The 23,485-nt window shown below is 39.8% G+C and overlaps 1 protein-coding gene across 5 annotated transcripts in view; it reads left to right on the top strand.

Annotated features, from left to right (window-relative positions):
• Positions 1–23,485, top strand: part of APP (amyloid beta precursor protein) — a 195,273-nt gene that overhangs the window by 41,860 nt on the left and 129,928 nt on the right. For all 5 annotated transcript variants that reach the window (XM_059467031.1, XM_059467030.1, XM_059467028.1 and 2 more), the window contains exon 2: positions 3,509–3,676. In XM_059467031.1, the coding sequence (XP_059323014.1) occupies positions 3,509–3,676 (168 nt within the window). The remainder of the gene's footprint in view (positions 1–3,508; positions 3,677–23,485) is intronic.

Here is a 23,485-nt window from a genome sequence, read left to right as displayed (position 1 = left end):
TGAGCAACATTCTTCACTTGTAGGGTACAGCAGACCAGACAGTTCAGTGAAAAAAAAAACCCTGGTCTTTCCACTGGGAATAACAAGTCTATGTATTATGTTTTGCTCACTGAATGTGTAAGGCAAGCAGAGAATCCTTTTATTCTATTTTTATCCTTTCATTCTATTTTTGCCTCTGTTCTTTATAGGAAAAAGAGTTATGAGTGGCCCAACTTCAAAGACAGAATTTTTTTTTTGTTAATTGCCATAGAGGAAGTAAACTGCTATGTATGCAAATTGGTGCTGCTTTAGTTAATGAGAAACCTCAGATTTCAACCCAAATATGGTATAAAAGTTTGGAGGAAGCACAGCCAGGGGTTGGAAGGGTGATATGTTATGATTGGATATGCTTAATAAAGCAGTTTGAACTGCTAGCATTAAAAATAATCCCTCCCTGATTTTAATTTTAGTCATCTCCTAAACTAAGGAGGACAGTTGCTGTTCTTGAGCAAGTTGTGCTTATCGTTCAGCTACATTACTGAACGTCCTCTCCTTGAAAGTTATTGCAAATTAAGTATTTATTGCAAATTAAGTACACTTTGAATGTTTATAAAAGTGGCTTCAGGTTAGTATTTGCAGAATAAAGCAATATAAATCACAGAAGCTGTCTGAGGACTTCTGGGGAATGGCTTTAGATGTTTCAATAGTTAATAACAGCACATAGAAGATCTGAGGCTTATTTCCATATTATGTTGTAGTTCTTAATTGTAAGTTAATAGCAGAGCTCTCTGAAGTGGTGTTACTTTGGTTCCTTGATGGAAAACCTTTTGAAGGTAAAACCTTGCAGCCTCTGTTTTCTGAATATAATCTGAATTGTGAAAGAAGCTGACACTTGTTGGTTAAATAGGGATTATGAAGTGGAATTAGCAGATATAATAATTGTCTTTGTAACTGCAGAAAGCAATGACAGAGAGAGTGGAAGCAGGGAGAGGGCTATGCTTTCTGTCTTAAATAATGATAGTGTTTGACAGGAAGAGGCCTTTTGATATTGTGATGGAATGGCAGTGAGCTAAAAAACTCCACACACTACAAGGTATTCCTTATAGTTCTGCAACTGGATAAACTTCTTTCAGTCCTCTGTACTCTGCTATCAAAATCCTTTTTGAGTGTCTCAGAAATAGTATAAATGGCATCCAGCATGCCATGTGCATCTCTCCTCAAATAATTGTGTTAAATTGCCAGACCTGAAAGACAGAAAGCAAAGGCATCTCTACTACCTCTTAGCATAGAAAAGAAACAGATTCCCTACATCTTAGTCTCCTAATGCTTACATTATTTCTTTTTTCTGAATTGTATGTAATTCAACATTTTGACATGAAATAAATACTTGTAATGACTATTTTCTCTAAGAACAAACAGAAAAATACTATGAAACACCTACTTTATAAAGATAGGCTCCAGCAATTAAATGATGCCATTCAGGTGGCCTTGCTAAGACTGACCTTATTTTGTCCTAAATTCACCAGTCTGAGGAGAAAACACTTGAATTATGTCCTTTTTCTTTCCATATCCAAAGCAGTTATATAACTAGTGGCCTTCATTGTACAGAGTTGTTTTCTGATTTCAGTCTTTAGTGTTGGTTAGATTTGCTTTTCTCTAATATCCCCACCTGTGAGAGTATGCAAAATAGTTTTCTTGATCAAGGCAAGCCAAGACAAGGTGTCATCCCAGTTACTGGAAAATTCTCTAATTATCCAGTGGAACAACAGTGATAGTTGGCTCTTAAATTGTACAGAATGTACTTGTTGCACAGGAGAAGAAAAATTGAGCTGAACTGCAGTAACAAGTTAACATCTTATGAAAACAGGACAAGAAATGTTCTCTCTTGTCTCTTAAAAAAACCCCAAACAAAGCCTTGGTTTAATTTTGACGTGTTCACTTTCAATGTGAATCCAATGGATAGTTAGATTATCACTCTCACAGTGTTTCTTAGTGTGGACTTTAGGGGTTTTTTTAGTACTGTAGGCATATAAAATTCACGAAATCTTTTTTGTGCTTGAACAAAAAGTCAAACTAATATCCTTGGTTTGCATATCTCCTATGATGCCATAATTCTGTTTCTTCTCTTTTTTGTGAATTTTTAAAATGCTTTTAATTTTCCTCTTGAGAAGCCTTCAAGCTAAGAGATGAAAGGTTAAAAATAAATATTTAAACTGACACGAATACTCTGCTGCACCTTGAATATGACCAACTGGCCTTTGGAGTGTGAGGGGCAGTGGGGAGCTGTAGACTTGTCTCTTGAGGTACCTAACCCAGAGAGGAGGTTTCTCTGTGTGTCATGTTCCTCAGATGTCAAACAAAAAGCCAGTCCTTTCACCTTATACCTTTAGGGGTTGTCTCTTGATTTGTCCTCAGTGCTGTGGTACCATGGCAGAGATTTAAACCTGTGCTGAGGGTGCCTCTGATGTGTGGCTCTGTGCCCCAGCACTGCTTGGTTTGGGGTCATGGGCAGTGTCTGTGCCTCAAGAGGAGGAGCGCATCTTGAGCCTGGTATTTTAATGCTTGTTGGGGAGGTGGTGTTCTGTAATTCTTGGTTGTCAGCTAAACCTTCAGCAGAGCCATTCTGATACCTCCCCAGCCCCTCTCCATTTTGAGGTTCAATCCAAGAAAAGCTTTGATGGAAGCTGCTTTTAACCTACCATCTTCATAAGACATGATAAAATAGAGGCAGTGTGCTACTGAGGTGCCTGGAAAAGGATACGCTGTGAGGTTTTTAGAAACTCGTGCTAAAAACTTGTTTACTTTTTACTTTTCCATTTACTTGTTAGTAAACTCCTCCCCCACGTTACAGCAGCTATATTTGGAAAATAAAACTTCTATAACTGTGCTCCAACTGTGCTCATTGTCCCATGTTTAGCCAAGTTGGCAAGAAGACAGTTTTGGGCCACAAAACAGTTTGGTTAAGTGTGGCAGCACCTCTCTGGTCACACAGAGCAACACATAACTTTCCCAGGTGTTTCTGGGAGAGGCTGTGGGAAGATCAGAGAAAAGAATGAGGAACAATTCTTATCTTCACTTGCTGCACCTGTTATTGTGAAAATGTGGAATGTGTTATGGAGATTTGTTTGCCAAAGGATGGTTTCTTAATTACCCAATGGTGGTGGTGTTTGGATTAGTGGACTAGTTAGGTCCAGGTGTATTGTAACTGTCTATAAAAGCAATTTCTTAATAATAATAATAATGATAAAATAAAGAAATTGATCAGCCTTCTGTGAATAATGGCGTTAATGCTAATTATTACTGGGCTGGGGGCTTGCTGTGACAGTTAAGCTTTAAAATTACACTATTGTAATCTGGATTTGTATGAACACCCCATTTATATTTCTCACATCTCCCTGAATAAAAAAATTTGGTCTTTGCTGCAATAGGTGGATGAGTCTGGAGTTTGTCTGAGACTTGCTTGACCTGTTGCTGCTTTGGCTGGGCTGAAATGTCAAACATGAGATTAAAACTTTTCTTCTCCTTGCAGGTGCCTGCTGATGGAAATGCAGGGCTGCTGGCAGAACCTCAGATTGCCATGTTCTGTGGCAAACTCAACATGCATATGAATGTGCAGAATGGAAAGTGGGAATCAGACCCCTCTGGCACCAAGACCTGCATTGGGACAAAAGAAGGAATTCTTCAGTACTGCCAGGAGGTAAGTGCTGTCTCAGGAATTACTGTAGTTATTTTTTTTTTTTTTGCTCTTTCAAAAGCATAAGCGCATCCATGTGCTGGAGAGCTCAGTCTGTAGGGAATCTTCCCTCTTTTGCTCCATTGCCTTCTTGTCCTTTCTTAAGAGGTTTTCTCCAGCACCTGTTTAAACAGTTTCAGGAATTGGTTGCTGAGAGAGTCACTGGGACTGTTGGAAAATTTTCTCTCTCTTCTACCCTTGGGGTATAGTTTTTGTATAGTATGTGTGCAATGGACTTCTTTCTTAGTGTTTTGAATAAAGCTGAGGTGGCAATTTATTATTTAAAATGCCCTTGGGCTTTTTGGGCTGATTTGGAAAGGTTAGCTGTAACGTGGCATCTGTTATTCTGCCATGATACTGAAATGCACTTTTGCAGTCCAGAGTTAATGGCCTCTGCTGCACACAGAACTATTCAAAGTTTCTTAATAGAAAAGCTTCCCCTATAGATGAAGTCACAATCACTGATTTCATATTTGAGAGCAGAAACTTCTTACCCACTTGCTTATATCCTAAGAACATGTGGATCTAATTTTGTTTTGTCTCCTGATGTAGTAGTACAATAACCTTGTAGCAGTGTGTGACAATTTGAAAAGAAAATGTGTTATTTCATGCAGTAGAACAAAAGGACATGCTTTAAGTTGTCTTAATTCTTACATTTACTATGCCACATTTTTTTTTTTTTAAGGACTAGTGCATATTTCCATAGCAATGACTCCTTTATTTCCTAAATGTCGAACCAGTTGCTGCGAAACTATTTTTTTAGAAAGCAAGATCATTTATTTTTCAGATCTTTGTTCTCTTGACATCTTCATCCCTGTCCTTTCACCCACTGATTGTTCTTTCTAGGTTTTGCAGTGTTTTATTCAGTTTTTATTGCATTTGAGCAGAATATTAAGGGTGATATTGTAACGGCAATTGAAATCAATTCTTCAGTAGCTTTGACTCTTTACTAAGGAAATTGCTTTGTGAAATTCATATTTTTGTTTATCACTAACAAAAATACCTAGCCTACCCTAACCTGTCCTACTATTACTGTTCCAAAGATTTCCTCTGATTTTCTGTTGTCTTCTTGGGTTATCTATAGAAAGTTGATTTATGCGTAATGAAATTATTGAGGGGGAGGAAAGGAATTAGAAAAGAGCATCACTAAGTAAAAATGCATCTGTGACTAAAGGTAGTAAGTCTATCTGAAGTTACAGAAATAAATATGTGAATTGTGGAAGTAAGACTGAAATGTTTGGGAGTTTTTAAGGCATGAGTATCTCAGATGGTTGGGGATTCAACCACAAATTCTGCAGGCAGAGAAGGATTCTGGAGCAAGGTCTCAGAGTGTGACTGTCAATTGAATGTTGGGTGATTTTGTAATTTGGGGTGGCATTTGAAAAAAAGCCCTCTCAAAAGTAAAGGGAAGAGGTAAGCAAAAGCAGTCAGAAGGTAATAGACATAGATTGTTAAATGATTAAGAGACTAATAAGAAAAATTGACTCCCTAAGGAAAAAAGTCATTTGCCAAGTATCGGCGATGAGAGAGAGACATGGGGATTCGGTGTGATGGTCAAAGAATCCGAATTTATTGTGAAGTACAACTGCTTATATAGTATTTTAGGAGGGCTAGTAATGTTTTACTACAATGATTGGGTTAAAAATCACATAAAAACTCCCTTGAGATGCACAGTGCAGCTGCTACAGGCGGCTGATGGAGAAGGGACTATGTGGTCTGGGGTGCAAGATCATGTGGCAGCAATGGGGTCACTGCCAGCACGTGTTTTGGGATGGGGTGGAATCATGTGAGCCCCAGGTTTTTGAATGCTGGTAAAATATTCAGAAATGGGTAGCAAATATTAGGAAGTTCAGATCTGCTGACAGCAATTTAAAACAAAAAGCCACATGGAAGCTGATCCAACTCAGCAGCATGGAAGAAGCTCCCTGATCTGTACAAGTCTTGCCCATGGTCCTCCCTCCTTCCTCACACCCCTTTGACCATGTCTGTGGCATGTTGGGCTTTGGCTAGGGAATGACACTGATGCTTTGCTATTATTTAATATTATTTAATATTATTTAATTTTTTCCTATTAAATATTAAATAATATTTTATAGCAAATATTATTTAGTACTTGCTATTGAACTTGCCTATGACTCCAACAAGAGAAATGGAAGAGTTGGGTAACAGCACCCGCTTCTACCAAAGAAATTAATTTGTAGAGGATTGCTAGTAAATACAACTCAAACTGGCTTCTTAGCTTTGGGGAACTCCTTGTTATTGTGGTTGATATTCCAAATATGCCTAGTGTTTTCCTTGCTTAGGAAAACACTGAGCTTGGCTGCTTAGCTTGGCTGCAAGCTGGTACTTGCTATCAGGGACTGGGACAAATTTGCATTTTCCCATTAGCAGGAAGCAATAAGCAGCAAGGCTGAGATGTGGTACCTCTTGTCTTGGAATAGTACCAAGTAAAAATCTCGTTTTTGATTGCTTTTGCCAAATATGATCTTTTCCTTCCTTTCTTTTCTCTCCTTTAATGCTGTTTATTTCCCCCAAAAGAAGGATTGCTTCTTCCTGTGTGCTTTACTTCTTGCTCTAGGCAGAGGCTGAGTTTAATGCTCTGCTAATCCAGCAGGCAGGTACTCTTCCTGTGTCTGCCTTCATGTTCCCTGGCTCTGTGGCAGCTTTCTTGGTTCTTCACTCTTGCTGTAGCAGCAGCTCTTTGTACCATCTGCTGAGGAACTGGGTTTTTGTACTCAGATCCAAACAGAGCTTTGAAGTTACAGCAAGCAAGAGAAGGCTTGGATGTTCCACTTGTACTTCCATTGAGAAATCTGTCCATCTGGTTTTTGTTGCAGATCCCTTGTGAGCATTGTTCCAGGCATTGTGATAATGACTGCATTGTAAGGAGGGATGCACTCCTGTGGTAAAACCTGTGGAGTTAGCCCATGCACCCAGTTCTTCCTCCAGCTTGGGGAGGACCAGAAGGGACACACCAAAAGGAGCTGTTTGGGTGGAAACCCCATGTGCAAGTGCAGTGATCTTGCTCTGTGGCTCCTTGGCGCTAAAATAATACAAAATTAGTATATAAGGAAACTCTGCTCACTGTTAATTAAAAAAAAAAAAAAAAAGATAATGTATTTTCTGGCTCTGATTTCTTTCTTGAAGGTATTTTTCAAAAAATAAAAAATACAAAAATATCTGTTCCTCTGCCTCCTTGTTAACTCTTTTAAAAGAGCTGCTTTTGACAATGCAAGGCTAGAGGCCTGAGTAGTGGGCAGAGCACACAGACTATAGAGGGACTTGTATTTCTCCTGCAGAGATGTACTGTGAACCTTGAGATTCTCATTCTTTCCTTTTGTAGTCCTCTGCCAGGTTCGGTGGATTATGAAGTCTTGATGCAGGAATTAGCAGTAGAGGAGCATTGCAGAGCAGAAAGGGAGGAAGAGGGAATAAGCAGAACCACCCACATGTTTTAAAGATTAATGTTGCTTGGTTTTGCTTTACTTTTTTTGAGTGGGAGTTCAGTGCATCTATCAGAGTTCGTATTTGGACAATGCATCACACAGTTTAAATATGGCAAAGCTCAGTAGATTGGTTTTTTTTGAAAGGACATGGAAGATACTTGAATGCTGCCTTCCAGCTTCCTTGACTTCAGTTTAACACTGAACTCCCAGGAAGTGGTACTGGAAGCATATCTCCACATTTCTTGTGTTCAGTGTAAGCTGGTGACTTCCTGTTTGTTTGTTTGTTAAATATCATAAAATGAAACTTTTTGAGTGGAATGAAATGCTGTATAGATAAGTACAATTTATTAGTGGCTTCTTTTAATGTCAAGCCAGTTAGCATGCTGCTGTATGGATTGTACCCATTACTGGAAGTAAAACTGCATGGGCCTGATCTGCAGAGAGCTGTCAAGTGCAAGTGCTGCAGATGCTAGAACAACAGGGCACTGATGTAAATATGGATGGTTTGCAGCTCTGTGTGCCAGAATTCTTCAGATGTTGAGTGATCTAGATGACACTTCAGATCAAGCCACTGGTCAGTGAGTCCTGCTGCTGACACTGCAGCACCAGCTGTTTCTGAGGAATTTTGGGAAAAGCCTGTCATACCACACAATTACTCCATAACTATCCCTGGCAAAAGTTTCTTCCTAATAGCCCCTTATGGGTTGTTAGCTGGTGTTCCAAAGCAGGTGGATACCACTGTTCCTGGATTTGCCTTTTGTTTTGTTATGGGAGAAGTAGCCCCCACCTACACATTATTGTCATAGGAAGGTGCTTTTGCAGGTTAATCTGCAACTCATGTCTTCCAGACTGTTCATAAAACCCATCTGGAGCCTGCCCTCTGTCAAAGCCTGCTTTCATAGTTACTGAATATGCAGAGTAGGAAGTTAATTTAGGTGTGCTTCATTCCCTGTTTGAAGGGAGAGTGTTCAGATGGAAGCTATTGGTGTATGTTTATTATATTAGCAATTTTGAGCAGCTACTATGTGCAGAATTTTGTCTAGTAGTTAGCATACATGAGTTCCTTGAAGGACTGAAATTATTTTACCATCTGTGTTGAACTCCCTGTCCAAAATGAATTATAAAACAGTCACAGCTGGCAAAAAATTATTTTGTCTAATGCATGTTTTTTTCCCCCACTTAGTTTCATTTGGAGATGCCTAATTCCATTTTAAGTATGCATGTAGCTGTTTGTTTTTTTCCATTCCTGGAAGACCAAACCACTACTATAATAAAGTAAGTTTGGGTCTGGATATTGTGAGGATGAATTAAACCTGGGAGTTTGGAGATCTAGTGCACTTTGTAATCAGCAGCTGGCTTGCTTTGCAATCTTTAGCTAGATGCCCAGAGTAGCTTTCAGATGTAAAGTGAATGTTGGCTTTGGGAGGTGTTACACTTGGCATCTCATGACTGCTTGGTTTCTTTTGTAAAGTCATGACATGTGTCCACTTTCTTTTTAAACATCACTGGGATGCATGACCATTTTGTGCCCAGTGTGTATTTCTTACAAAAATCCTCCCCAGAAATAACAAAATTATAACTGCATGTTGCTACATTCTTAACTGTTATCTTAGTGTTACATGGAGCAGGAAATAGTAGGGTAAATTCCTGTAATAGGCAACTCATTGTAACTGTTGACAGAACACTGTTGACATTTCTGATCTCTAACCATAATGCTTCCAGAAATTATCTTGTCATTTTCTCAAATCCCCTGGGTTTCCCAAGTAACATACCTAAATACATGGCATTTTGTGCCATGCATTTAGGTATGTTGCTTGTGAAACCTGAAAACCACTTTTAGCCAGGCCCAGTACAAGCTGGGGTATGACCATACTAAAGCTTTGACATTATCTCACCCCAAAATCCCCAGATGTCCCCTGTTTTGTACATGGGCCACCAAATGACTGCCCCATCTCTTTTTTATTTACTTGCTTAGCTTCCTCTTGTCACCATATCTGATAATCCTACTTTGTTGTCCTGGGGACTACTGGTGGCAGCAGTTCCTTCCCTCTGGTCTTTGTCTTCCTGCTAAAGAGTTTGTTAAACTGCCAGGGATGACAAGGTTTTTGAAAAGAGAAAAATTGTTTGGCCCGTTTTTTATTGAAAATTTGAGACACAATGACAGTGGTCTTAGTGCTTTGATAATGGTTTCTCTCCACCTTATCATTTTCACTGCAATAGAAATTGTTGTTTTTATCTAGGCTGCATAATGTGCCCTTTCTAGTTTCTCAAAGCTAATAGCCACAGTATTGAAGGTGAAAATTAATTTTAAACCTGCACTACTTGAAATTTAGCAGTCTAAAATGCCATAGATTTTGCTCTGAAGAAAATGATCCATTTAATGAAAGGGGAAACATACAGATTTTTGGCAGCACAGAATGTCCTTAACAACAAATGACATTTTCAACAGAAATGGGTGTTGTTATATTCTGAGATGTGTACAGTCACACTTAAAAGTTTGACTGAATGTTATCTTAGCACTCTTTGCATTGATTATTGAGCTCTTAGGTTTTATTTAGCTTTTCATCCACAGCAAAGGTTGAACTAGTGCACTCTATCTGCCAGTACTTAAATTTGATTTGCTTGGAAATAGAGGATTACTACTGATGGTATATTTATCCTGCAGTTAAACCTTAGTATACTCACCTACTTGAGAAAGAAGGCTGGGATTTTTAGCCCTGACTGTAGTCTACCATGGAAATATATTTCAAATCAAGTGACTAATAAGACTTGGAGCATATGTTGCAAGATGATTCCTGTCTTTCTTTTGCTGATAATAAAAAAATCTTCCCCCTTGTTTTTCCCTGCGCTGATTTTTTTTGCATGTCTTAAAAAGAAATGAAATGAAAAACAAATACTATTTCAGAGAGTGCTTCTGCTTTGAGGCTGAGGGAGTGACTCAGCCCAACTCCTGGCCCAAGATGCTCCTGAGAGGGCTGTGTAGTGTGGACTGGTAGCAGCTGTTCCTTTAATAAATAATAAGCCTAAGACATAAGAGGCATAAAGTGTGATGGTTACCCTAAGTAAAGAAAAATCTATTATAAATATACAGTTGTTATTTTTCAGCCATTTTGAAGAGGGTAGAAAAACTATTTGCAAGAGCATGTAATAACAGGATAAGAGGGAGTGGCTCCAAACTGACAGAGTAAATTTATATTAGACATGTGAGGGTGGTGAGGCACTGGCACAGGTTGCCCAGAGAAACTGTGACTGTCCCATCCCTGGATGTGTTCAAGGCCAGTGAGGTTGGAACAAGATGATCTTTAAGGTACCTTCCAACCCAGGCAATTCTATGATTTTTTTCATCCACCTTTTGAGACCATGTTTACATGTTTGCTTCATTCTGGCACAGATTTATCCCACTTTTCTTTGAGATCAGTCTCTGTCCTCTTGAACTTCTGGCACTTTCCACTGTGATGCACTTTTTATTCTTAGGGGAATGTTTTCAGAGATAGGTCAGTTCCTTGTTCCAGCTTCTGCACTAGAAGTGGCTCTTGGAGAGATTTTAGCAATAAATGGGCAAGAGATGGAATAATGCAGGAATTGTGCCCTGGCAATGAGAGACTTGTGTCCAGTTCAAGGCACTGAAAGCACAGCCCCAGCATCTGCAGGTGTAGCTCTGCAGATGGATGAGTGATGCCTCCTGGGAATGGTGCTCCTGGGACCTGGAATGCTGCCTGCAGGGTTTGGGTGGCTGAGTGGCTTTGAGTGTTTAGGGGCTTTATCTACTTCTGGTGTTCCACAAGTCTCTGTGCATGATTTTATTGGTATGAATAGGTGGCAAGCTTTGTGTCATGTTCCATATTTTTTTGATTGTCCCCATCCCTTTTGGATGGCTTTATAGCTTTCCTGTGCTACAGCTCGTTATTGTTTTAATCTTACCTTGTTATTATCGTCTTACTTTGCTTTTTCTTGTGGTGGAAGTGCTGGAAGTTCTTGTGGTGGCAATTTTTCATATTACTGGCTTCTGGTTTGGTTTTGGGGTTTTTTGTGGAAGCAAGTTTCTTTTTTTTCTTTTTCCTTTCCCATTTCACTGTTGTCCATCTACTTTGGAAGATATGGAAATCAGAAAATGCTGGCTTCAGTGGTGATTGCCTCCTGATACCAGTGTATGAAGCTTGTAGTAGGAGCAGTGGTTGGATTGTTAAATGTGTTCATGTTCAGAGGTCTCTTGGCAAGAAAAAACTCAGAGTTTGTTGCTGGTTCTGCAGGCGAACAAAAAAAAAAAGGAAAGACAATTTCTCTCCTTCCATAGCTTTGAAGCTGTCAGGAATTATGTTTGCTTGAATTCATAGCAGGGCAATGGCCCCATGTTGGATGGGGCAAGTATTTCTTGATTTCTCGGGCATTCCTTTTTTCCCAAGCAGTTTAAAACTGCTGCTTTCTAATTCCTAATTCATACATCAGCATTATCATCCAGTTAGCCTTTATCCAATTAAAATGATTATGTAGCACTGTACTGAGTGCCTGCTTTAATCTTCCAAGTACTGTATGCCTCTGGCTAATAAAAAATCCCACTGATAATCTTTTTTTATAGATGTGTGTTCCTTACAAAAATTTTTTCTGGATAGTTGTGGATTAATTATAGTTATGGAAAGGTTTGAGAATATCTGTCCAATTATTAATGGTTTTATCCACCTTTTCTCCTTATAAGTACACAGGATGTTTTTAATGGTTTAAACAGAATTATAGCTGTTAATTTTTTTTTTTTAACTTGAGAGGGACAAGATTTTCCCTGGAGGGATGTTACTTCAAATTACTAACAGAAAAGTTTGAAAGGGGAGGATTTTTGATTTTTAGATTATTTTTTAGAGTTCTTAAGGCATTGTATTGGTTTTGCATGGCCTGGTTTTTGGTAGTGAGTGGGGACACAGACGTGGCTTCCCTGAGAAACTTCTAGGAGCTTCCACCATGTCTGGCAGGGCCAATCCCCGATGGCTCCAAAGATGGACATGCTGCTGGGCCAATTAGCAGTGATGAGAATGCTTCTGTTATAACTTATTTAAGGAGAAAGTAAAACAAAGTTTGTGCTACAGTTTTAATTCCAGTCAGAGAAGAGCAGAATGAGAATATGTGAGACAAAGAGCTCTGCAGACACCAAGGTCAGTGGAGAAGGATGGGGAGGAGGTGCTCCAGGTGCTGGAGCTGCAATTCCTTTGCATGGGGTGAGGACTGATGTAGAGCTCCTATGGAGAAGCCCCCACTGGAGCAGGTGGATGCCTGGGAGGAGGCTGTGAACCCATGGGAGACCCTTGGAGAGAGGAGTCCTGTTTCCATGCCAGAACAGCCTGTCCTTGAAGGACTGTGCCCCATGGAAGAGTGACCCACGCCTCAGCAGTTTTGGGAGGAATGTTTCTGTGGGATGGACTCACACTGTAACAGTTCACAGAGAGCTGTTGTTTGAGAGATGGACTCACATTGGAGAAGTTAGTGGAGAACTCTCTCATGGGAGGGACCCCATGGTGCAGTGTGGGAACAGCTCCTCTCCCAGAGCAGTGTGAAAAGCCATGGGTGATGAATTGACCACAATGCCCATTCCCTGCCTTCCGTGTGGGAGGAGGGAGGAGTAGAGGGGAAGGGAACGTGTTTTTAAGGGCTTGTTTTACTCTCATTATCCTGCTCTGATTTCATTAGTAATAAATCCACCTTTTATCTCAAAGCTGAGCCTGTTTTGCCCATGATGGTATTTAATGAGTGATCTCTCTCCCAGACCTTTGTTAAATTTTCTCCCCTCTGTCCAGCAGCCAAGGGGAGTGAATGAGTGGCTCTTGTGGGTGCCTGGCATCTGGCTAACATCGATCCACAACAGGCATCTGGCTTACTGTTGAAACCAAAACCAGCATTGGATTTAAGTCCCTAAGATTTTTCCAAATTGTTCTGAATCCTTGTATTGAAAGGGAAACTCCTCCCCCTCTTGAGCTGAGACAGGAGCTTCTGCTAGAAACACACTGTAGTGTTTAGAAGATGCATCACAGTATCTCTTAAGCATCAGTTTTGTATTTTGTAAGTGCCAATAGCTGTTGCATATATGAACAGAAAATAAGAACACTTATTTGTACAGTAATGACAATACTGTGTTTAATTTTTTTTTTTTCTACCCAGACGAATATTGAAACATGAATGCTGGATGTGAGGAAATATTATCCAATATTATCCAATGTAATGTTTGTTTTACCAGCATAGTTTATTTCTATAAGTATGATTGTAGGTTAGAAAAGTACTAATCCCATGGGAATGTAATAATATTCAAGATGTCCCATTCCAGCTGTGTGAAGAAACCACACAATGTTTCCAAGCCAGTGCAATTTTTAAAATATTTTTTTAATTCTTATCCTGAGCCACAGGTTTTGCTGAAGAACAGTAATATTTAGGCATTTGTAAAACATATGATTTGTCCCTTCATTTCTTGTTTCCACTTGGCCTGGGAAGACATCTCTGCCAGAGTTGTGGTCAATAAATGGCTTCCATGTAAATTCAGGTTCTGAGGTTTTAAAGTACTCTAAACATCCTCTAGCATTTTTTTTTCTTTCCTTGTTTGAGCCAATAACAAACGTTAAAAAAAATTGATTTTAGGCAATGTTGCTATTCCAAGTTCCCACACAATTTGACCACTCTGTACACTCCATTGGACAGAAATAAAAAGAAAAGGTTTCATCTAAGAAGCAGGAATTACATTTATGATTCTAAATAAGGAATCTAAGAGGATTTGATTAGACTAGTCTTATTAAAGCTGAACTAGTAATACCATGTAAGTTAATATGTGTATATTTTTTAGTACTTTAGAGGTGATTGTCATAGAAACTAATTTGAGGCTATTGCTGACAGCACATCTGTGGATATGCTAACAGACAATTCCTTGCTTAAATCTGGAAGATGACTTCTAATATTTTGGAGCTGCTTGGATTGGAGCCGCTCTTGAGTATGATGTGTTCTAGCAATTTTGCTCCTTTTACTGAGACATTGCTTTGGTTTGGAGTTTGGAACAACATAGAGGACTGAGGAGTCTCCCATTTTCAGCCAGGCTTGAAATTCCAGAATGATCCTGCTTTTGCAGCCTTTCAGCTTATACATTTTGAGCTGTTGTAGCTTAGGATCTGTAGCCAGATCTGAGATGGTCAGATTTTGCAAGCTGATTTTTTAAGGGTTTCTTAGCAGGAGAGATGCTACAGAGTGGTTTGGCACAAGCATTGAGCTCAAGCAGTATACATGCTGTTGAATAAACAGTCAGTTTTCTCCTCTCCTTCCTCCTCATTTCTTTTCTGCTAAATTTTAGCAGATGTCTGATCTTGCAGCAAGGAAATTTAGGGAGCTGAAATGGCACAAAGCAAACCCCAGCAAACAGAAAAAGAGTGAGTTTCCTCTTTGATCCTCTCCTCAGATGAGCTGGATTGGTAATGTTGGAGGAGGTGTGAGGGCAGGACTTCTTCTCATGGCAACTGACCAGAGGGTGGCTTTGCTATGGTCTTTGAACAGCCTGTGAAAAGAAGCTTTTTAGATATTTCTAAAGGCTTTACATCTTCCTGCTACTTGGTTCTATGTGTTTTCAGAAGAACACATGCTGTTTATCTCTGAATTTTGCCAGCAAGCTTTCTTGGGCAATAGAAAAAGACAACATGAGCGATTTGAAAGCACAAAAAATGCCCAATATTATTAGGTCAAAAAGACAGATGTCAAATTAAGTCTGTAATGAAGAGTAGACTACATGTTGAGCAGAGACGAAAATGTGGATCCACAATTTCATTTTAGCAGCAGAAAATATAAGCAGAGAGCAAATGTATTAACAAATACCAGAATCCGTGCAGAAAATGAGAGGAAAGGCAGGTGAAAATAAAGAAATGTGGAAAAGGCAGAGTGGTGACAGCAGGAAGGACAGAGGAGAATTGAAAAGTGAATGAAAGACTGAGAAATTTGATGTGATTCAGTGTCCCTGTAGTGATTATCTGATCTGAAATTTAGGTTTTTTGGGTCAGTTGCTGAACAGCTCCACGGATTCCACAGACCTGCCATAAAGATTTGGAGGAAAAGCATATGGACCCTCCATCTCAAATGCAGAATCCCAATTGCTGCTGATTTTGCTGTAACTTTGGTTTCTGCCTGGGTTTAGCAGCTGGACTTACAGGAGGAACATCAGTATCACATGCTGGTTTCTAAGATAAGGATTCTTTGTTCCTGTTTGGAAAACTAGAATATTGCCTTTTTCATAACACAAATGGATTTGATATTTGCAAAATAATTTATCACATTGTGTAGCTGTGTCATAGAATTTCTGGGTTTTGGGGTGTCAGACTGTTAGAGGGTCAGCCTGGTGTTTTTCACGAGGCTTCAGCAACAGAGTGGTGCCAAAGTGCTTGCACTGTGCTGGAAATTAAAAACAGAAATCTGTGCAATCCTTACATTGACTTTGCTGCTTAGATTAATCTTTAGAGAAGGAATTTCATTCGAGGTTAATGTTTAACTTTCATGAGTGCTAAAGTAAAGCTTATCTCAGTTATCCTGCTAAACAACAGGAACTGCTAAGCCACTGAGCACAGTAAAAGATTGCATCAAAACATAATCCTACAGATAAGAGCATTTAAAAATTTGATCTGCTTTTTTTTTTTTATTGTTTCTGAAAGTTTCAAGAGAAGTGTAGGTGCAGTTCTCAGAGGCAAGCAGTAATTTCTCTCCCAGCTTGAGCCAAAGCAGTATGGAATGTTAAAGATTTCTTGTTTGGCTTTTTCAGCAATTTCTAAATCCTTTGAGTCCAGAAGTCCTTGATTTGGATGATCATATTTGATTTATTTATGTTTACTTCAGTCCAATTCAGTGAACTTAATTCTTGTTGGAGAAAGGGTGCCGAAGATCATATTAACTTAAATGTGTTGTTTGCCAGCCTTGCCAGTAAAAAAAAGACACATGCAATAAATTATCATAATTTTTTAATTCACTCTGAATTTTGAGGAACTGGCTATTTTGATGATTCTGTGAGTAGGCTGGGATATCTGCTGGCAAGGTGCAGAGGGACATGTTCATGGGCATGTTGCAGCTTTGCATGGTTTATACTGGAAAGTAGATGAAGGGTTACAGTCCTTACTCTGTCCTTTGAAATTCATGATCAACACAACTCAGAATATTCATAATTTACTTGGATTTCAGTTTATTCTGATGTTTCCTTTGCTCAGTGTGCCTTTGAGCAGTTGGAAATTAATATGCTATTTCTGAGAATAAGATCTTAAATATATTGGTGTTTAAGTTTTGTGGGATATGATTGGACTTGGTTGCACCCCAAGAGTGTTCTCTAGGGACTGACATCACTGTGGTCAGTTGAGTCACTGGGAGCAATTTGAAGTGGTTTCTCCATTTGGCAGCCATCCTAATCCTTTTGGGACTGGCCTTTTGTGGAAGGAGGAAACAAATTAAATTTTTCATATTTCAGGTTTCCTTGGAGCTGGATTCAATCTTTCTGTTACAGTAATTGGTGCCAGGTAATGCCTTAGAGTGGCTACCTAGAACAGAGGCTAGACAAGATAAAGAGAATAAAGTGGGTATTTATTAAAGGCCTTCAATAGGTACATCTTGGGCAGTCAGAAGCCTCTGAGAAGCTACACCCAAGATGGAAGATGTTCACAAGTTTTTCATACAGATAAAAGTTTGGTCCATTTATATATCAGGGGTTAATCCTCCAATTACAGCTTCGGGTAATGAAGTAATGTACTCCAAGTTTGTGACCCCATCCCCAAATTCACTGTTGTTACATTTTTTGGGGCCTGAGACTGTAAGGTATCCTTGAGTTTCAGGCCTGGAGAGAAAATGCTTTGTCAGAATAAAATGGGAGAACAGTAGCTGATAGTCTATGGAGTCTTAGAGTTACACACTAAAGCAGTACAGGATCTGAAAAATACAAAAGCTGAATCCTAAGGCATCACAGGGTTTCTACTGACTTCAGTGGAGCCTGCAGTACCAAGTCTCAAAAAATGTTTTGCCATCTGTGTGGGAACATACTGCTGGAGGAAGAGAGCTGGCAAGAAAATGTTCAGCTTCTTTTTTGTTGGGGAATGGCGCACTAAGAGAGGATGTTCTTAGATTTACAGGCTTCTGAGCTGCTTCTGGTAAGTGCAAAGATGCCTATGGGCAGCCTGGTGACTGGCAACTTCATGCACATGGAGATTGTTGAGAGCTTCTGTCAGAACCTTTCTCCTTCCTTATGTGTACAAAGTTCAGTAGCCAGCTCCACAGCAGTGTTTCTTACCTGTAAGTGGAAAAAATGGGCAATTTTCAGGCTGAATTGTTACCTGTGCAAGGCAATGGTGAGGCAATTCTGATTATTCTGGACAAAAAAAAAGTTATGAGAAAGAATTGGAGAAAAACATGTTTCTAAATATTTGTCAAGGAAGGATTGATTTTATTTCTTTAGAAATGAAATTTTTTATCTTTTTCCTGACACTAAATATTCTCAGTGTAAAAACTATAGTCTGTATAATGTGTATCTCATTCACAAGAACAATAATCATGAATAAACATTGCTGTTTGATTTAGAAAGAAAGAAAAATGCAGTGTCATCTTACAGCTGCTCAGGTAATTACTTGTAGGTATCTTGATTGAAGGACATGGGAATACAAGACACTGAATATAGTTCACAAACAGGAAATCAGGAAATGTTACTGCTCGGAATGTTTTCTGCAGATGCCCTCCCTATAGCTCTGTTCTTCATTCTTGCATTCCATTTCTAGTTTTCCTCTTTTTTTTTTTTCTTTTGAGATCAACTTTCATTTTAGAATATCAGGTAGTCCATTTTAATTGGCAGATTTCCCCAACTTTTTCTGTATGGCTTTCACTACTGGACTAAATCATGCATGGTTTTCTTTTGTCCTACATGATGGGGTACAATCACAGTTTCAGAAAATGACTTTGTAATACCACTTCACATTTTTGGTACTAGAGCCTCAAGTTGATTTCATGAAAAAGGAAATCACAGCCTTGTTTGTCTCTTGGGGCATGCATACAAATGGATTTAGGTTCTTAGATTAATAAATTACCCTTTGGCTATATCTGCAGTTAACTCAAGAAAACATAAATTAATTAGAATATGAAAAATCATAATGGGCCTTTTCGTGACAGTTTTTGCATGGCCTCGAAGTCAACTTTGGCATCAAGTAGGTAATTTTGTAAGCAATAGAACTTGAAAATAGCTCAACAGAGCAATTTGGTTTTTTCTGGTATATTTTCACAGATTTTCTGCTACAGCTTAGATTCATTTTGTACTGTAATTTCCTCAACAAACATAACCAACAACTCAGCCACATATTTTTCTGTTCTATAGAAACGTGGGAAGTTTATTTCAGTAAGGTTTGTGAAAGTAATTTAGGTAGGTAATTTGATGATTTGAAACATGCGTATTATAGCCCACTTTCAATAATGTTTTCTTTGAAATTCTGGTGAGAAGGAAATAATAACTTTGTGCATGTAGTGATTTTCACAAAGCGGTTACATTCTTTATTTCGTGTTTTCAGAATGGTACCCCATCCTTGGGCAGAAACTGCTGGCATAAGATCTGCTTCTTTCCCTGCCAGCCCTTTTTGAAACTTGTCATGCTTAACATGAAATTATGATAATACTACAAAAAAAAAGGTCAGATGTTGTTTAGCTCTTTGTTGTGGGGGTTTTTTGGGGTTTATTTCCCTCTTCCTTTTATTTTTTTTCTTCTGATATTTGCTTTTTTAAAATAATAGTATGGATTGCTTCTGCAGATCCACATCAGGGAGCTGAGCCATTATTGCAGTCCCCAGGATGCTGGTACAGTAACCAAAATAATTTTGCTTAAGCACCTTCCTTGTGTATTAGTTGTCTTATGTGGATCACTGGCATTCCCTATACTGATGTGATTGAGGAGCTCCTGCCAGGAGAGCACAGTGCCTCACCTTCCTTCCACAGACTGTGTGTGCTGGTGGAGGGATGGCAGCCTGCAGGAGATCCAGAAAACCAGACCCAGGCTCTCTGGCTGCTTACACTGTCCTCAATGATTCCTTGATTTGGTGCCACAGTGCCTGAGGCAACCCTTTGTCATGGGCTTGATGCTGGCCAATTGCCAGTGGGCTTATGAAAAAATTATTTATTCATTCTCCTTTGCTGTAGTTGAGCAGCAAAGAAGAATGAATAAACTATTTTTTTCATTAATAAAAAAATTATTCCTTTTTTGAGGGGGGGAAAAATATCAGAGGGTCTCATGAGTTGAGGTAAGGATTGGGAAGAAACACTTTAGGACAGAACAGCCTCAAAACTTTAAAAGGTATAAAGGAAAAAAAAAAAGGGAATTAAAAGAGAGTAATGAAAACTAAAGTACACCTTTAGAACACCTTTTCCCTCCACTAACCCTTTTTTCCTTCTCACTTTCAGCAGAGGGAGGCAAACCATGGGGTTTTTAGTCAGTTTGTCACTTCTAAAAAAAAAATAAATCTTCATTTAGGGAAAGGTGTGTCTTTTGCTATGCCATGGGGTCCTTCCCATGGGACACAGTTCTCTGTGAACTTTTCTGTGGGGGGATAGAATGTAAGAAAATAAAGGTAGTGCAGAAGGTAGTCTCACACTTGAGGAGCTACAGCTGTACTAATTATCTAAGATTAGGAACAGGCCTGCCCTTAACAGGCCACAGCTGTGTCTAATGAGGATGAGTGCTATGAAAGAGTGGGTTAGCTGGGTGAGGAGAGAGTCGGAGTTTGTTGGCTATGCTGTGGAGAAGGAGTCAGTGCTGTGAGGAGTTGCCCATGAGAAATCACCAGGAAGGTATGGAACTTTTGCAATAAGACGACAACACTTTTCCAGTGTGGTTTTCCAGCTCTAATTTTCATGAGTAGTAGTCCTGCCTGAACCAGCTGCAGTGTGTGTCCCTCCCATGGGCAAAGCAGTCTTCCCACAGCTGTTTTCTCGTGAGCCATTTTGTTCATGGGGTAGAGTCTCTCAAGGATGAACTGTTCTAGTATAAAAGCAAAGGTCCTCTTCCTTTGTCTCTGGAAGCAAGGATTCCTTCTCTGTCTCTCTTCAAGCCTCTCACCAGATCACAGCTTTGTAACATCCATCCGTTCCAGTGTGAGCGCCTTTTTCTCATGGGCTGTAAGTGAATTCTGCATTTCCTCATGCACTTCCTGAATTACGGGGAAACAGTTTGTTGTATTATAGTCCTCAACATGGCTTGCAGCAGAATTTCAGCTCCAATGCTCAGAGCACCTCCTCTTCCCCCTCTGTCTTTTGCACCGACCTTAGCATCGCTGTGTTGATCTCATGTGAGCGTCGCCATGTTGATCTCCTCACTTGAGCGTCGCCGTGTTGTTCTCTTCACGTGTTTTCACCTTTTCCCTTTTCTCTGACTCGGGAGAGAATTGGGTCTGTAGGTTTGTTTGTTCTCAAGTTCTATCAATTGAAAAAATTTTATAGAGTTCTGCAGAACTGAAAAGTTGATCCTGTCTGGGCTCCACACTGGGGAGTTGTTCCGCATGACTCTCACTGCTGGTCACATGGCTTATATTGGGCCAGCCAATATCTCAATCATCAGAGCCTTTAGGGATTGGCTCTGCTGGACAGAGTAGAATTTTTTGAGGAGCAGCTTCTCCAGAAGCAGCCTCTGGTTTTTTCTTCACCCCTGCTGAAAGCCAGATTAACCTATCACACCCTTAGAGAGGGAAGTGGGCAGATAAAATATTGTATCATGCCTAAACGAGGAGATTTTTATTATTGTTGTTGATTTTTATTATTGTTTTTAAATTCCTTCTGGCTGCTTTTCCCCTTTCCCTTCCACCCCCTTTCTTCGAGGACAATAGTCCTTGTCCTTTGCACGTAATCTATTACTTAGAAATAAAAATACCGTTAGCTTGATTAGCTATTATTCTCTCTCACTGCTCGAATATTTAACCTAATTCGTGCAGAAATTTAATTCAAAAGTGGAAGCACAGAAGCAAAAAAAATGCAAAAAAAACCGGCGCCCCAAATCCCAAACTGTTAATTGCTTCTGGTGATGCTGTAGAGTAAGAGGCAGATGAGGTTTCATCTCAAGGAGTGTGAATATGTTAACAGGCTAGTGGTGACATGAAGAAGTGGACTTCATTGACTGTGAATAAAATACTCTGCCTATGGAGAAGTAGAAGTGTTTGTTGTGCTTAAAGTGGACAGGGAAGCAGCTTAGAAGAGACTATAAGTCTGGCCCTGTTTACTCTGAGGTTTTACAGTATGAAAAGCTGGATATCCTCTACAATTACACAAGAGAGGCTTTAGAAAACCTGATGGGGTAAACAGAAAATTCTTGGCAAGGCTCAAGTTTTGGTTTGGTTTTCTTACTGCATACAGATATTTGTGCTGTAAAATCAAGCTCTTGAAAGGCAGTGAGGTGGGTATGTTTGACCATGCACCCTTATTTCTGCTTTAATAGGTTTCTGCCTTCCTCATGTGCAGAAAAAAAAGTTGAGAGAAAGCCAACTGAGAGTTTTCAGTTTATGGAATCCGGTGCATGGATTAGGGTTGAGCCGACTGCCTCGTGGCTGACAGCCTTTCTGAGCACTTGAATTGCAGAGGAAAGGGCAGTCTTGCATGAAATTCCAGATGAATGCACATTAGGGAATTTTAAGAGAAGAGATCATGTTTGTATGAGGTTTCATCAGGTGAACCAACGCAATTGGTCACTGCACTAAAACCAGCTCATGTTTCTAGCACTCTCAATATACCCAAGGCAGTTGGAATGATGTATCAGGATGTTGTATGTACTCTGCTCACAGGGAAAAGCTCTAAGTGCTTGTTGTCATGACCAGGAGTAAAAATTGCAGCAACATTTGATGTCTGACCCCATCTCCCCCTGATCTGTGGCTAATGCCTAGAGGGTTCATCATCTGCCATCTTACTCTCACCCATACACTCACACCTGCGTGTTTAGTTTTGCTTTTCTTTCCTTTCCATAGGATAAGATCAGTAAAAAAGGAAACTAGTTGGAAGTGTTGAAATGTTTGCTGACTTTGCATGCCTAGAGAAAAAAAGGAGGAGGGCTAATAAAGAAAAGAGGACAACATTTGTGTCTTTGCGTTGAACTTAGGAGTCTGAGTGGGCGGAGAGATTGGAAATGAGAACTGAAAAAATGCCAGGATGAGTGGACTGGAGAGGCAAGAGTTGGGGTGAAAGGAATTGAAATCTGGGTGAGTTTTGTGGCAGGAAACTCTTGAAGAGCGACTCTCTGTGTAACAGTGAAGCAGCTAAGATGTTGGAAAGAAGGGTGATTTATGAGATGTGCCTAAAGAAGTATTTATAAGAGTAATATGTGAAACTCCTAGGTGAGGCTGAGGATTGACTCCAATAGCTAGTGAGACTGGAGCTATTAAACTTGAAATGATGCTATGGATGGATACAAGAGGATGTGCTGAAGATACAAAGTAGTGTGTCCCTGGAAATTTGTCCTCGGGATATAATTGAAAAATTCCCTGGCTTGTTTGGAAGACGTTCAACCTGGGATTATTTATTTATCCTAAGTATTAAGGTGTGGGTTTTAGGTTAGGAATTGATTACTGTTAAACTTTTTTCTTTAAAACTGTGGAGTTAAAAGGGTGTATTCATACACTCTTCCCAAGTGGCTGCTGGAAATTAGTGCAAATACCTGAGATGTTATACTGACTAACCTGCAACAGTAGGTGCCTGGAACTTGTGGTGCAGGGGCAGAGCTTGTTCCTTCTTGATTTCCTTGCTATTTCTCATGTTGGCTCATGGTAGAGAATTTCTAAACTGCTCCAGTGCTGCTAATGCTGGGTTTGACTCATAATTCTCTTTGAGCAAGTGAAGGCTTTGCTTGGGTTACAGAGAGTGACAGGAGAAATTTGGGTGCCAGCTTCAGCCAGCCCTGTAGCCTTCCTTTTGTGTGTAGAAGGGCTGATGGCTTAGGAAGCCTGGAGCAAGTGGCTGAGTCTGGTCAGATGTGACAGGACACAGCTGAAGCCACAGAGATGTGGAAGAGAAGGAAAGGTGTTCTGCTGGTGATGGGAGCACTCTGGATCAGAGGGGTGATGGTTCCTGGGCAGGGGGCTGCCACAGGGGAAGCCATGGAGCTACTGTAATGTAGAATAGTTTTTAAAACCAGGAATAAATGAGGATCTTTTACATGAGACATTTAGTAACTTTATTCTGCATATAGGTGTCTATTTTCTGGGCACAGACTGCAAGACTGAGAACAGGACTTTTCCTTTAGGGTTGATGGTGCTTGTGTCATGGCTACTCATGTGACAGCACTCCTGCTGCTGCTAATTTGGGACTCCTCATTGCTGCTGCTTCCCAAGCTGTAGGTTGG

Source organism: Ammospiza nelsoni, chromosome 2 (assembly GCF_027579445.1).
Source record: "Ammospiza nelsoni isolate bAmmNel1 chromosome 2, bAmmNel1.pri, whole genome shotgun sequence".
Classification (NCBI taxonomy): domain Eukaryota; kingdom Metazoa; phylum Chordata; class Aves; order Passeriformes; family Passerellidae; genus Ammospiza; species Ammospiza nelsoni.
Note: the sequence above shows the minus strand (reverse complement) of the source record. Positions and strands in the feature narration are given on the sequence as shown.